This window comes from Cyprinus carpio, chromosome A14, assembly GCF_018340385.1.
Source record: "Cyprinus carpio isolate SPL01 chromosome A14, ASM1834038v1, whole genome shotgun sequence".
In the NCBI taxonomy this organism is placed as follows: domain Eukaryota; kingdom Metazoa; phylum Chordata; class Actinopteri; order Cypriniformes; family Cyprinidae; genus Cyprinus; species Cyprinus carpio.
Window position 1 is genome coordinate 13,609,394 of NC_056585.1, and position 12,907 is coordinate 13,622,300.

At 38.5% G+C, this 12,907-nt stretch overlaps 1 protein-coding gene across 2 annotated transcripts in view; it reads right to left on the minus strand.

The window, feature by feature from the left end:
* elp1 (elongator acetyltransferase complex subunit 1) overlaps window positions 1-10,853 on the minus strand; it is a 19,406-nt gene extending 8,553 nt beyond the window's left edge. Inside the window, exons 1-25 of one of the 2 annotated variants that reach the window (XM_042769920.1) lie at window positions 10,703-10,853; window positions 10,034-10,213; window positions 9,772-9,924; window positions 9,582-9,663; window positions 9,020-9,100; window positions 8,830-8,915; window positions 8,570-8,669; window positions 8,254-8,344; window positions 8,006-8,129; window positions 7,836-7,929; window positions 4,567-4,797; window positions 4,213-4,383; window positions 4,050-4,137; window positions 3,100-3,255; window positions 2,790-2,896; window positions 2,515-2,618; window positions 2,325-2,378; window positions 2,138-2,243; window positions 1,428-1,543; window positions 1,263-1,336; window positions 1,016-1,094; window positions 789-868; window positions 577-714; window positions 331-416; window positions 104-252 (exon numbers count right to left, since the gene is read on the minus strand). In XM_042769920.1, the coding sequence (XP_042625854.1) occupies window positions 104-252; window positions 331-416; window positions 577-714; window positions 789-868; window positions 1,016-1,094; window positions 1,263-1,336; window positions 1,428-1,543; window positions 2,138-2,243; window positions 2,325-2,378; window positions 2,515-2,618; window positions 2,790-2,896; window positions 3,100-3,255; window positions 4,050-4,137; window positions 4,213-4,383; window positions 4,567-4,797; window positions 7,836-7,929; window positions 8,006-8,129; window positions 8,254-8,344; window positions 8,570-8,669; window positions 8,830-8,915; window positions 9,020-9,100; window positions 9,582-9,663; window positions 9,772-9,924; window positions 10,034-10,183 (2,700 nt within the window). In that variant the 5' untranslated portion in view covers window positions 10,184-10,213; window positions 10,703-10,853. The remainder of the gene's footprint in view (window positions 1-103; window positions 253-330; window positions 417-576; window positions 715-788; window positions 869-1,015; window positions 1,095-1,262; window positions 1,337-1,427; window positions 1,544-2,137; window positions 2,244-2,324; window positions 2,379-2,514; window positions 2,619-2,789; window positions 2,897-3,099; window positions 3,256-4,049; window positions 4,138-4,212; window positions 4,384-4,566; window positions 4,798-7,835; window positions 7,930-8,005; window positions 8,130-8,253; window positions 8,345-8,569; window positions 8,670-8,829; window positions 8,916-9,019; window positions 9,101-9,581; window positions 9,664-9,771; window positions 9,925-10,033; window positions 10,214-10,702) is intronic. The other variant, XM_042769921.1, reaches the window with a different exon arrangement.
* Between the last annotated feature and the right edge of the window lie 2,054 nt (window positions 10,854-12,907).

Below are 12,907 nucleotides of genomic sequence, written 5' to 3' on the forward strand. Positions count from 1 at the left end.
AATAAAAACTTTATATAATAATAAAAAAATAATATAATATATCTAATTATAAAGATACAAACTAACAGTAAAGATACATCAGAGTTGGAATCTTCTAACTGACCTTCTGAGATTTTTCAGCCACCATGAGCACTAGGTCAAAATCGTAAGTGCCGAGCGAGTGTTCATACAGCTCATTCACGTTGACGAGGAAGAGAAGATACTTCAGAGCTTCCTCTGCGCTCACACTCTTGCTGCCGCTGGGTGGGTTTACTAACCACAAAAGCAAACAGATGTAACAGACACATAACTGAACGTATATTTATTAGGCTTACGCTAACCGTGACTCACCTCTTAACTCATGGACCTTCTGTAGAGCGATTTCCAGTTCTGGTGTAGTTTTTCTCACGTGTGATGTCAGAACACATAAACAATACCTGTGTATAGATGAAAGCATCTCAGAGGAGGAAGTTCAGGGCTTGATGTACATCATGTGTGAAATGTAATCTTATCTCATTTGGAGAGGGAAGTAGAGGGCTATACTATACTTCCTGCAATTTCTGAAACATAAGTAACATTTATAACGGAGGAACTGACTTCTGTGGGTCGAGAGTCTCCATTGTTGACCGTAAAGCATCACAGATGATGTCCACCTTCTTTCCTTCTTTACCTGCGGCAGAACTGGAGGCTGAGCGTGAAGGACATGGGTACATTGTTGTAGTGGTGTCTTCCTCTCTAAGAATGAAAAAAAAAAACAATTAAGTGAAAAAAGCATCAAAAGAGATTGAATCTCTGCATTAAAGGCTTACTTAAGCTCAGTGAGGAACAGGTTGATGTAGTTGATGGAGTCGATCTGTTTCAGGAACATCTCGAGGTTGTCAAGAAACACCTGTGAGAGGAATCATAGAATGGGGTAGATGGCAGCGTTGTTATTCATTTAATACTAATCTCTGAAAGGAAATGCAATCCAAGGTGTAGAAGAATGTGTTTAGATGTTATTGTAAAAGGAAATGACAACAAGAGTGAGGTCACTCACAGTTGGATTGTGGTCATAAATGAGGTTGAGGTTGATCCTTAACTTCCTCATGCACTCGAAAGCATCTTTAAATCTGAGCCTGAAACAAACAACACAGCACAATGATTCAAATGAATCCAAATCATGTAAATTAAACAGATAACATATCATCAATTTCAAATTTAAAATAAACACACAACTTTTCCTTCTAAAAACTAAAAAAGGTACCAATGTACTATTGTCTTAAGTTTTTCTAAACATAAAATACCCATCAAGCCACTTTCTGAGCTGAGCAAGTACAAGAGCTCGATGATGGATGGTTTCTAGATTCCCTCGTGGCATCTGAAAAACAAAACAACATCTTAAATCAATTTTTCCATTAAATAAATAATCCAATCATATGAAGATGTGAGAAGAAGCAGGCTCTGTTCACCTGCAGGATAAGTCTTGTGTCCTGGGGAACCACAGAAACGATACGAGAGCCTCGCTCCACCTTGCGTACAGTCTCATCATTCTGATTAGCATCTGAGCTCAGAGCTGCCTGCAGACCTGCACGGGACACCAATAACATCATACATGTATATTTATATTGAAATATTTCTATATTTATGGAATATATGTTAGGATTGGTATGATTATTTTGTTTACGATAGGTCTCTTATGCTTACCAAGCCTGCATTTATTTGATTAAAAAATACAGTACAAAAGTAATATTGTGAAATATTATTACAACTTAAACGCCTGTTTTCTATTTTAATATTTAAAAATGTCATTTATTCTTGTGATTGATTTTCAGCACAGTCTTTCAGTGTCACGTGATCCTTCAGAAATCATTCTAATATGCTGATTTGGTGCTCAATAAACATTTCTTATCATCAATGTTGAAAACAGTTTTGCTGCTTAATATTTTTGTGGAAACTGTGATGCACTTTTTCAGGATTCTTTGATGAAAATTTGAATAAACAGCATTTATTTGTAACATTATAAATGTCTTTACTGTCACTTTTTTGCATATTTACTCAAAAGTAAGGATAAAAAATATTAATTTCTTAAAAAAAAACAAAAAAAAACTTTTGAATGGTGTTGAATAATTTTTATATGATATATATTTACTTAATTTATCTCTTTGATGCATTTACATACCTTTGATAGAGAGTGTGCTGAGGTTGAGACAGAGGCACATGTGAGAGTGTGTGGTGAGCAAAAGGAAGTCATCATAAACTACAAACGAGGAGATATTGGAGGCCACCTATGGAAGAGAGACTCCGGTGAGCATAACTGAAAGATTTTTTGGCACCAACACAACATCATTTATATTCTTGTTACCTACCAGTGAGTCACCGATGTAGAGATGTGATCTCTCTGTGAGGCCTATCAAATGTTCCTATTAAAAGACAAAAACATAAGTGTTTATTAAAACTGAAGTGAGCATAATGAAATAAAGGGCAGTGATAGATGGAGACTATATATATATATATATATATATTTATTTTATTATTTTTTTTAATTTATATATTTACCTCTCCGCTGAGGGTACATAGTGCCGTATGAAAACAAGGCCGGGGAAAGTTGATAGTATTGCCAGTAGAATCCTTCCGTTCTGTTAGACTGAGCTCTGAAGAGTCTATATGGAATATTCTAGCATTAACAGCAGTCTTCATATGTGTGATTAAATTATTCATTTCAAAACTGCATTCGAAAAAAAAAAAAAACACAAGACAAGCGATAAAACCAGAAACTCTGTAGTAGCCGAATCCAGTCCCTCTTATAATTACGAATTAGTGGATTGACTGACCCATTTGAACTTTCCGGATCTGTCCGTCATCAAGTTGCAGAGCCACAGTGCCATTTCTGAGGCCGTGACACAAGCTGATCACAAAACCATCCACTGGAACGTCTGACCTGAGAAATGATCAACACCAAAAATTGAAGAAAAAGAGACACTGCATAGTTTTAAGTGCAGAGTCTTAAAAATTCAAAAGTTTGAACAATTCCCAGCCCCTGAGCTCATGTCTATGCTCGTTAGATCAGTCTGTCTTTGCGTGAGCTACACTGAATACAAATGTGGACAAGACCGGAGGAGTTAGTTATTTTAGCGGCAGTACCTGATCTCCAGCGTGTCCTTGGGGTCCTGGCTGTCCGATGGGGTGAGCTTCAGCAGGCGGGTAAAGTGTCTTCCGTGGGCCACTGCCAAAAACAAATCCTCATTCAACCACAGCAGCAAGCGCAGCGTCAGAGGTTCCTCCTGATCAATAGCGACCCTGCAGATGCAGAGAGAACATCTGCATCAGAATACATGCTGCGTGTAATAATTACACAGCAGTGCCGATCTGAATAAATATGATTGCCTGAGAAAATTACAGAAAAGAAATTAGCAAAAAAATTCATAAAACTCTGAGAAAACTGTGGGTAAGACAAGACTATTATTGCTTGAAAGGTTATTTCACTGAAATTCATCAAAAGATAATGACAGCTGCAAATACACAATAAATGTAATGTATTGTTTGTAGACTACCATCCAAAAGTTTGGGATGAGTAATATTTAAGAAATAAATACTTTTATTCAGCAAATAATGCATTCAATTGATCAACAGTGATATATATAATGTTGCAAAAAATATCATTGGTTTTCACAAAAATATTAAGCAGCACAACTGTTTTCGAAATTGATAATAATAAGAAATGGTTTCTGAGCAGCAAATCGGCATATTAGAATGATTTCTGAAGGATCATGTGACACTGAAGACTGGAGTAAAGATGCTGAAAATTCAGCTTTGCCATAACAAGAATAAATAAAACTTAAAATAGAAAAGAAATAGAAAACAATGGCTTTAAACTGTAATAATATTTCACAATATAAATGTTTTCTGTATTTTTATTTAAAATAAATGTGGCTTTGGTGAGCACAAGAGACTTTCAAAAACATTTATAAATCTTACCTACCCCAAACTTTTACAGCTACACTATCATTTAAAAATTTTGTATTATTTAGTGACACCTTCTTGTTAAATAAAGATTGGAGAAACATGAAGAAATCAATCAAAATCATCTGTACCTGTAACTCTTTCTTAAGACTAATGGTGTTGAGATGACTTTAAAGCCAGGTACTCCGGTTGGTTCACCTCCATTTTCAACTCCACCACCTGAATATAGGAAATGCAACTAAGAAATCCTAAACAACATAATGTTTGAATTAAGTTTCAAATTATATGACTTACCTTGACCGTATACATAAATATGCCCATCGGCTGTGAGAGCAGCGAGCTCATTGGTCCTCTGGGCTTGAGAATGGAAGGTGACCAAGTTGACAGGAACAGGAAGTTGAAGTTCAAAGGCACACATAGGTGGAGGGATCACACACTGGCGGAATGTTGTCACCAGGATTTTATCTGCAAAACACATTAGTTAAACACACAAATTATTCAAATCATTAATTGGTAGACTGTACTCAAATGCCTTATTTACTCATCAAACGTTCTAAAGCTAACAGTGAGAAACAGTGTGTTGTCTACAACATATGAATGCACAGAGATTAATCAATTATTCATAAGTTTGACAATGGCCTCGTCTACCTCCATCAATCACTGCCACATTGGCGTTGTCATGGCAGTCGTTGCCATGACTGCGTTGCGTGCTCCAGCCCCAGTCATAGGTGTAGCTGGCCCATCCTCGAGTCAAGAGATGGAGACGCAAGGGCTTCTCAGGATCCCAACACACACATGCCGGAGCCCTGAGTGGCTCATTGCCAAAATGCAAACTCTGCTTTAGATACCAGTGATAATTCCCAACTGTCCACAGCTGAACTGTGAACGAAGAAATCCCTAATAAGCAACACTGATCACTTCTACAACCATCACTGAATATGCAAAGTAAGGCTGGACAAAAAAAAATAAAAAAATATCATATCTTGTTTTTTTTTTTGCCTAAATTGCAATATACAGTATACAGTGGATATAGAAAAGAATCACCCCCCTTTAAAATAATCACATTTTGTTGCTTTGCAGTCTGAAATGAAGACAGACACAGCTTTTGTTTTATCCAGCTGTATTTTATCAGTGTAACTTATAACATCCAAGTGAAAGATATAACACCAACGTGTCAGAAAAAAAAATAAATAAAAAAAATCACTGAGTTGGAAAGTATTTTGTGTCAGTATTTTCATGAGCCACCTTTTGCTTTAATTACAGCCTTTAGTCTGTTGGGATTTGTCTCTGTCTCTATTACTTTATGCATCTAGACTTTGCAATATTTGACCACTTTTTTTTGCAGAACTGCTCAAGTTTAGTTCAATTTGATGGTGAGCATCTGTGGACTTAAAGTCATTCCACAGATTTTCAAAGGGGTTTAAGTCTGGGCTCTGACTCGGTCATGCAAGGACATTCATCTTTTTCTCCTTCAACCACTGTGTGCTCAGTTCTGCTGTGAGCTTTGGGTCATAGTCATGTTGAAAGAAAAACCTTCTTACCATTGACAACTTTCTGGCAGAATTGTTTTTTTTTTTGCACCATCCATTTTCCTTATCCTGACAAGTGTTTCAGTCCTTGCTGCAGAGAAACACCCATAACAGGATATTACACCTTCATGCTTTACTGTAGGAATGCTGTTATTTGGATGGTGAGCTGTATTGGATTTCTGCCAGACATTTGTTTGGTGTTGAGGCCAAATAATTCAATTTTAGTAAGGGTGTGTTTTGGCAAAGCTCAGCCGTGACTGCATGTGGCATTTCTTGATGAGTGGCTTTTTTTCTTGCAACCCTCTCATACAAGCCACATTTGTGCAGAATTTGTGATATTGTTGTCACATGCACACAATGACGGATCTTTGTCATAAATTCCTGCAGCTGCTTCAGAGTTGCTGTAGGCCTCTTGGTGGCCTCTCTGAGCAGATTCCTCCTGCCTCTTTCATCCAGTTTGGAGTGACGTCCTGCTGCAGGGAGGGTCTGTGTTGTACCAAACACCTTCCACTTCTTAATAATAGACTTCACTGTGCTTCTAGGCATTGATAAAGCCTTTTATTTTTTTTTTTTTTCATTTTTTTTGTATCCATCTCCTGACTTGTGCCTGTCCACAGCTTTATCCCAGAGATTTTTTGACAGTGCTTTCCACCCAGAGTTGATTGTTTGCTTCATTTGTACTACCGAGGAATGTAATGCTCCAGGAAAGCTCTTTTTCATGCTGAGCTGATTACAGTTGAAAATCAAATGGCTTTATGTGCCATTGAGAAGGTGATTAGCTACACCTGACTGAGTTTACCAGTCATTTTTAGGAGGAGGTGATCCTTTTTCCAGTTCAATGAATCTGTTTTTTTTTTTTTGTTGGTGTTATATCTTTTCACTTGGATGTTAAGTTGCACTGAGTATGTGTTAACTATATCTTACAGGACACTTGGGTGTTGTCCCGTGTTAACTATATCTTACAGGTTATTATGAAAAAATGGCTATGTTGTCACCTAGTCCTACTCTAATGTTTCACACAGGCATTTTGTTATTGAAAACTTTGATTTGTAAAAATATGGCACATAGTCACCTTGTGGTTGTTCCTCCCGTCAAAAATGAACGCCTATAAAAAATAGCTTACATAGATTATGCACTTTCCCCTCAGCAGCTCACTTTAGCCCCTTTCACACTGCGTTTCATATTAAGCATGTCTCATGTTTAGGACAACATAGATTATGCACTTTCCCCTCAGCAGCTCACTTTAGCCCCTTTCACACTGCGTTTCCGGCAAATATACATTTATCCATCGACATTCACCACCACACACACACACACCACCACAACACACACACACACACACACACACACACAACGCACACACACAACACACACCAAACTTTCAAATAATCTTTCTTTCCAGGTTCTTGGTTTCATCACGGGGACAATGTGTCCCGGCATTTGTACCCGGGTCGCTAGATTTTAAATGCATCTTTTGTCACACTGGCCAGTGGAAGACAGCTCCTCATCATTACCCGGAATATGTGAAACATCTTAACTGGCAGATGCGTTCACACACAACCTGTAAAGGTCCCGTAAGGGACACGTGATATGAATGACAGGGTGTGACTTGTAATGTACGAGTCGAAAACACTAGGCATGTTAACTGTTTCACTTAAGCTGGCGAATGATCTCAGCTTCAGCGCGGAAAATGAGGGAACTAACTGTGTCTCTGCTTCGTTACAGTTTGCGCATATTTTTTTTCGTCGAAAATAATAGAACGAACGTTATTTTCAGTCTCTCCGGCCATTCAAAACACCCTAATAAAAGTCGATTAATCAGATGCGAAATTAAAACCAGTCTAATTGAAAAGAGACACGTTGATAACGTGCCGTCATCACCACAAACCACGACAAGTAGACTAGGCATTTTTTTTCATATTTCCAAATTTTACTTCACAAATTATTTGTTTTCTGGCTTTTTGTTCACAACAGCGCTCGATTGAATCCAAGATTCCGGTCATTTTTTGGGACTGAAACCCGGCAATGTTATTAGGTCCCGACCCGGGTTCAATCCCGGAAAAAGCAATTAAGCCGGGACGTGTTTTGTGCTTTCACACACAAGTCGACCCGAAACGGCATGGTTAACTTTCCCTTAGAGCTGGCGAATGGCAGCGCGAAAGTTGCCTTCGTTCGGCAATTTTTCCGTGTCCGACCAGCATGAAATGTGAAAGTCACTTCACTCCACTCCACAATTTTCAGATGCGCTCTCATAAAACCACTTATCAAACTACTGTATATCTATATAAACAGTTTTGACTCATATAGTTTATAAAAAATATATCTATATATCGCACAGACTCAACATACCGCCCAGCCCTAATGCAAAGCAGTCCGAATTGCATCTTACTGTATGTGCTGAGATGGTTGTTCTCTCTGGGCTTCAAGTCCTCCATCCAAACAGCCAGAACAGTAGAGTCACTGTTCCAAAGCAGCTCCTTTACCTGAGAAACGATTCATGCACCATGATTTATATTTCAAATCTTTGAAAATAACACATACAGAGGAGCCGAGATTTACCTTGACCTGTTCCTTTCCAAAAGGCAGAGTAAAATCTCCATGCAACAGTCCGTTCTTTTCCATAAACACCACACTGTGTTTGTTAGGGTGCCGCTGTGTGGAAGCGATCAGGCTGCCAGAGGGTCTAGAAGAAAAATCCATTTGTGTCAGTTCACATCAGGTCTGTCAGACTCAGCATTAAGTCAAAAAAAAAAAAAAAAGTTAAAACCTAAAAAAAAAATAGTTAAAAGACGTTCAGAATATCTTACTTCCAGCAGAGAGGCTGTTCTAGACCGTTAACAGCCTCGCTGGTGGCCTGCAAAACACATTCTCGGTTCCAGATTCGAACCTTTCGAGCACCTGAAACAAAAAAGCTGCTATATTTTACATTCACATTAATGCATTTGGCAGACACTTTTATCCTAAGTGACTTACACTTCATTCAAGATACACATTTTATCAGTTCATGCACTCCTTGGTGTCGTTAGCACGATGTTCTACTGTTTGAGCTACAGGAATGATGAATAACACAAACTGTCACATCCCTTTTCATGTAATAACAATAGCAGAAAGGGAGATTCTCACCAGTCTGAGGACAAACAGCACTAACAGCAAAAAATTGCCCATCGCCACGCCAAGTGATTCTTGGCTTCCTGTCATCCCATGGCAGGGCAGGCTGCACTTCCTGTGACAGTGGATGAAAACTAGGTGAGAAAAGGACCATATTCAAACCAGGTTGAAATGCTAGTGATCTCCTGATGATACCTGAGGTCTGTATCACATTTGCAAGCAGTAGTGGGTTGATTTGGTAAAGCAGAACGATGCTAAACAGAACAAAAACTTACCGCTGTTTTCCGCTGGGCGGCCTGCTTGCCCTCAGAACCATGAAACTGAGTCTCCTTCTTCCCCCAACCAACTGTGATGAACTTATCTGAGGCACAGAAACAAAATCGCTGCTCAAATACACTGAACACATTGCAGTCAACTGCATGAAAGCATGATATTAAGAGGTAAATGAAGACTTATGAATTATACCTTCGCCAAAGTCATCCTGGTTGATTGCAACCTCAGTTATTGGCTCAAAGTCTTTGGTCATCATGATAATGGTGTCCTGACCTGACATACCATATAAGACACAAGCGCACACAATAAGAAAGAATGAAATGGGATTATTATGCACTTCTAAACAGATGTAACTGAGTCATACATATATATGCAGAGTGGGAGGGATATTATAGTTAACTTAAACTTAAGCCATAAAAAAATTCTGTTACTTTAAATAATATAAATGTTAACTTAAAATAAACGTATTATATTTTAGCTAGTAACTTTTAATTTAACAACAGTTCTCTTTTTTATTTAGTTTAACTTAATGTCCTAAAATAAAAACATAATTAATAATTAATTCATCATAAAAAAAAAAAAATTAAAACAATATACACTAAAAACGAATAAAACTGACAAAAACATTTAAAAGTACTAAAACTGAAATTAAAATGAAAATATAAAATATATAAATAAAAACTAAATCAAAATATTAATAAAAACTATAATACTATCTCAAGGATATTAAAATAATACTGCTAGTGATATAGACCTGTGGTCAGAGTAACCAGCTCTTGATCTGGGCTCCATGTCATGCCAGTTAGACCGCTTTCCACACTGCCAACACATTCTAACTGTGAGAGAGAAATCAGAGAGTACAACAAGAGCACACACATTTTACAGAATCATTTAGCAATCATTTTACACAATCATCAAAGTATTAAGATTAAATGAATGATCACCTGACTGGTGTTGAGGTTGTAGAGAATGACATCACCACTGGCAGTGGCCACACACACTGACTCCTGATCTGGCAGATCTTGTATCGCCACCACAACCCCACCACCGTCCTCTGGGAGATAGTCATCTGCCGTCAGTGAAACCTCTTTATAAACCTATAAAAGCACATTAAAACAGGGACAATCCCCCTGGATCAAAATGGGGTTAAAACTATCTTAAATGACCCTTTCTGGGATTGGAACTCAGTTCAACTCAGTGAAATACCTCTTGGGTCCGAGGGTCAAACTCTGTAATGGCAAGCTCAGAGGCCACCAGCACGGTTCCAGTCTCGCTCCTGATGCTCATGCACTGCGGGGATCCCGGGATAGAAAGATCCACACACCTGAAGCACTGCAGCAGACTGAGGTTTCTCATTTTAGGTGGATGCTTTCAACAAGATGAGATCTGAAACAGTTTTGCACTTTTTGTTGGACTGATTGATTTGATTGTAATCACTAAAATAAGACATGGCAGGTGGGAAAGGCGTCCTGTCAACTTCAACTGCACAACATGCATCCTAGGATGCTTTTTAAACAGCTATGTTTGCTGGACATTTATTGCTTTCTCTGCACTATCCGGTCTAGTTTTGCAAACAAATGTATACGTCAAAAGGTTTAATAGATTATCAGCAACAAATGTAACTTAGTCAAGTGTGTCCAAATTCGACAAGTGTGTCCATGGTACTGAGTGATTAACATATTGATGTATCATAGTATTTACATGGCGGTACTAAAAAGTAATACCACTCTACCTGCTTATCCAGTTAACAAATGCTTTCAACGTCAGAATAATTTTTTATGATTACAAAATGAAAAGGAAACTGGCACAAATCAAGACAGAGCATGTCTGAAAATCCAGTTGTTTTTATATAAAGACACAAAGATCAGTGCTTACCTTGTCGTGTTTTGTGTCCTTTTTATATGATGTAAATTATCATTCGCGGTATACACATTCACAACACACGCACGTTGTTGTCAGTGCGGCCTGAACTCTGACATCGTAGAAGAAATGTCAGTGTGTGATGATGATGATGCGCGCAAGTGCGCACTCTGCCGTCGTGGAGGAAACAGCGGGGACTTCAGAGTCGTTTTTGTGAATCGGTTCTTCTGAACTGGTCGCTTCGAAGAACAGGTTGAAAAATCAAGCCTGCGATTCATGCTCCAAACGTTTCAGGCTCTAAACGTTAATAAAGTTATGTGTTCACATATTTTTGTTTTTTACGGTTTTTTTTTTCGATTATGTGTCATTAATAAAGGTGTAATTTTTGAGGTGTAATGAGGTGCAGCACCTGTAATGAGGTGCAGCACCTGGCTGTGTGGTGTGCCACCAACAACCTAGAACTAAACACCCAGAAGACAAAGGAGATCATTGTGGACTTCAGGCGGACTAGGAGTCATGCACACACACCCATATACATCAACGGAGCTGTAGTGGAGCGTGTGTCAAGTTTCAAGTTCCTTGGCATCCACATCTCTGATGACCTCACCTGGTCCCATAACTCCTCCACCCTGGTCAAAAAGGCACAGCAGCGCCTTTACTTCTTACGGAGCCTTAAGAAAGTTCACCTGAATCCCAGGATCCTTGTGAAATTCTACCGCTGTACCATTGAGAGCATACTCACAAACTGCATCTCAGTATGGTACAGCAATTGCTCCGCATCTGACCGCAAAGCACTCCAGCGAGTGGTGAAAACTGCTCAACGGATCACCGGCACCCCAGTTAACTTCCACTGAGAACATCTATCACAAGCGCTGTCTGGGCAGGGCAAGAAACATCATCAAGGATGCCTCTCACCCTAACCATGGACTTTTCACTCTCCTTCCATCCGGCAGCCGTTACAGGAGCATACGCTCTCGGACTAGCAGGTTCAGGAAGAGCTTCTTCCCCGAGGCCATGACCCTTCTGAACGCCACACCACCAATCTAACCGGCACCTACTTTATTACTGCACTGGTCAAAGTACTTTACATACATGTATTTGCACTACTCATATTTTGCACAGACTGCACACTGTTCTAGTTATCGCACTGTAAACTAAGTCGTTACTGTACAAAGCACAGTAAACTATTCTATAAAAATATAATTGCACTACTGTTATTTTACATAGAATTCATTTTAACAATACTTTTGCACACTCATCCAACTGTATTTATTACCACTGTTCTCACATTGCTGCTGTTCATAATGTGTATATATAATCCTCTGTTCATTATGTACATACAATCCTACACTGCATTCCTATTTATATTCTGTATATACTCTGCTCAATACTGTATATAGCAACCCCACTGTACATTCTGTAAATCATAGCTTCACTTACTCTGCACTTTTATGTATATAAAACACTATATTCTTGCACTTCTGGTTAGATGCTAACTGCATTTCATTAGCTCTGTACTTGTACTCTGCATAATGACAATAAGGTTGAATCTACTGTAATCTAATCTAATCTAATCTAATCTAATCTAATCTAATCTAATTTCATGTTTGTTAGGTCATCTTGCTAATTCTGCTCAATAAATAATAGATCTTCTAGACTCGAATAGGTCTTCTCTACGTTTCAGAACAAACTTTGTGTGTGTGTGTGAGAGAGAGAGAGAGAGAGAGAGAGAGAGAGTTGACAAAATATCGCATAAGACAGTTCTTTTGGCTGAAACGGTTCTTGGTTCAGTGAGAGAGTTCATAATGAATTGGACAGGTCCGATTTAGACGGTTTTGGCTTAAATAAATCAGCTTTATTTAAATTACGTTTCCCAAAGGCAACTATTGTAGCAAGTTCCGTCATTACTAAAAGAGTTCAACGGGACTTTAGATTAAAGTTGGGTGATGTCTTTGGAGAAACGAACATCAGACTAATTCAGTCACCGATTCAGTCTAATTTAAAGGGATACTCCACCCCAAAATGAAAATTTTGTCATTAGTCACTTATGTCACTTATGTCATTCCAAACCCGTAAAAGCTTCATTCATCTTCGGAACACACTTTAACATATTTTGGATGAAAACCGGGAGGCTTGTGACTGTCCCATAGCCTGCCAAGTAAATAACAGTGTCAAGGTCCAGAAAAGTAAGAAAAGCATCGTCAGAATAGTCCATCTGCC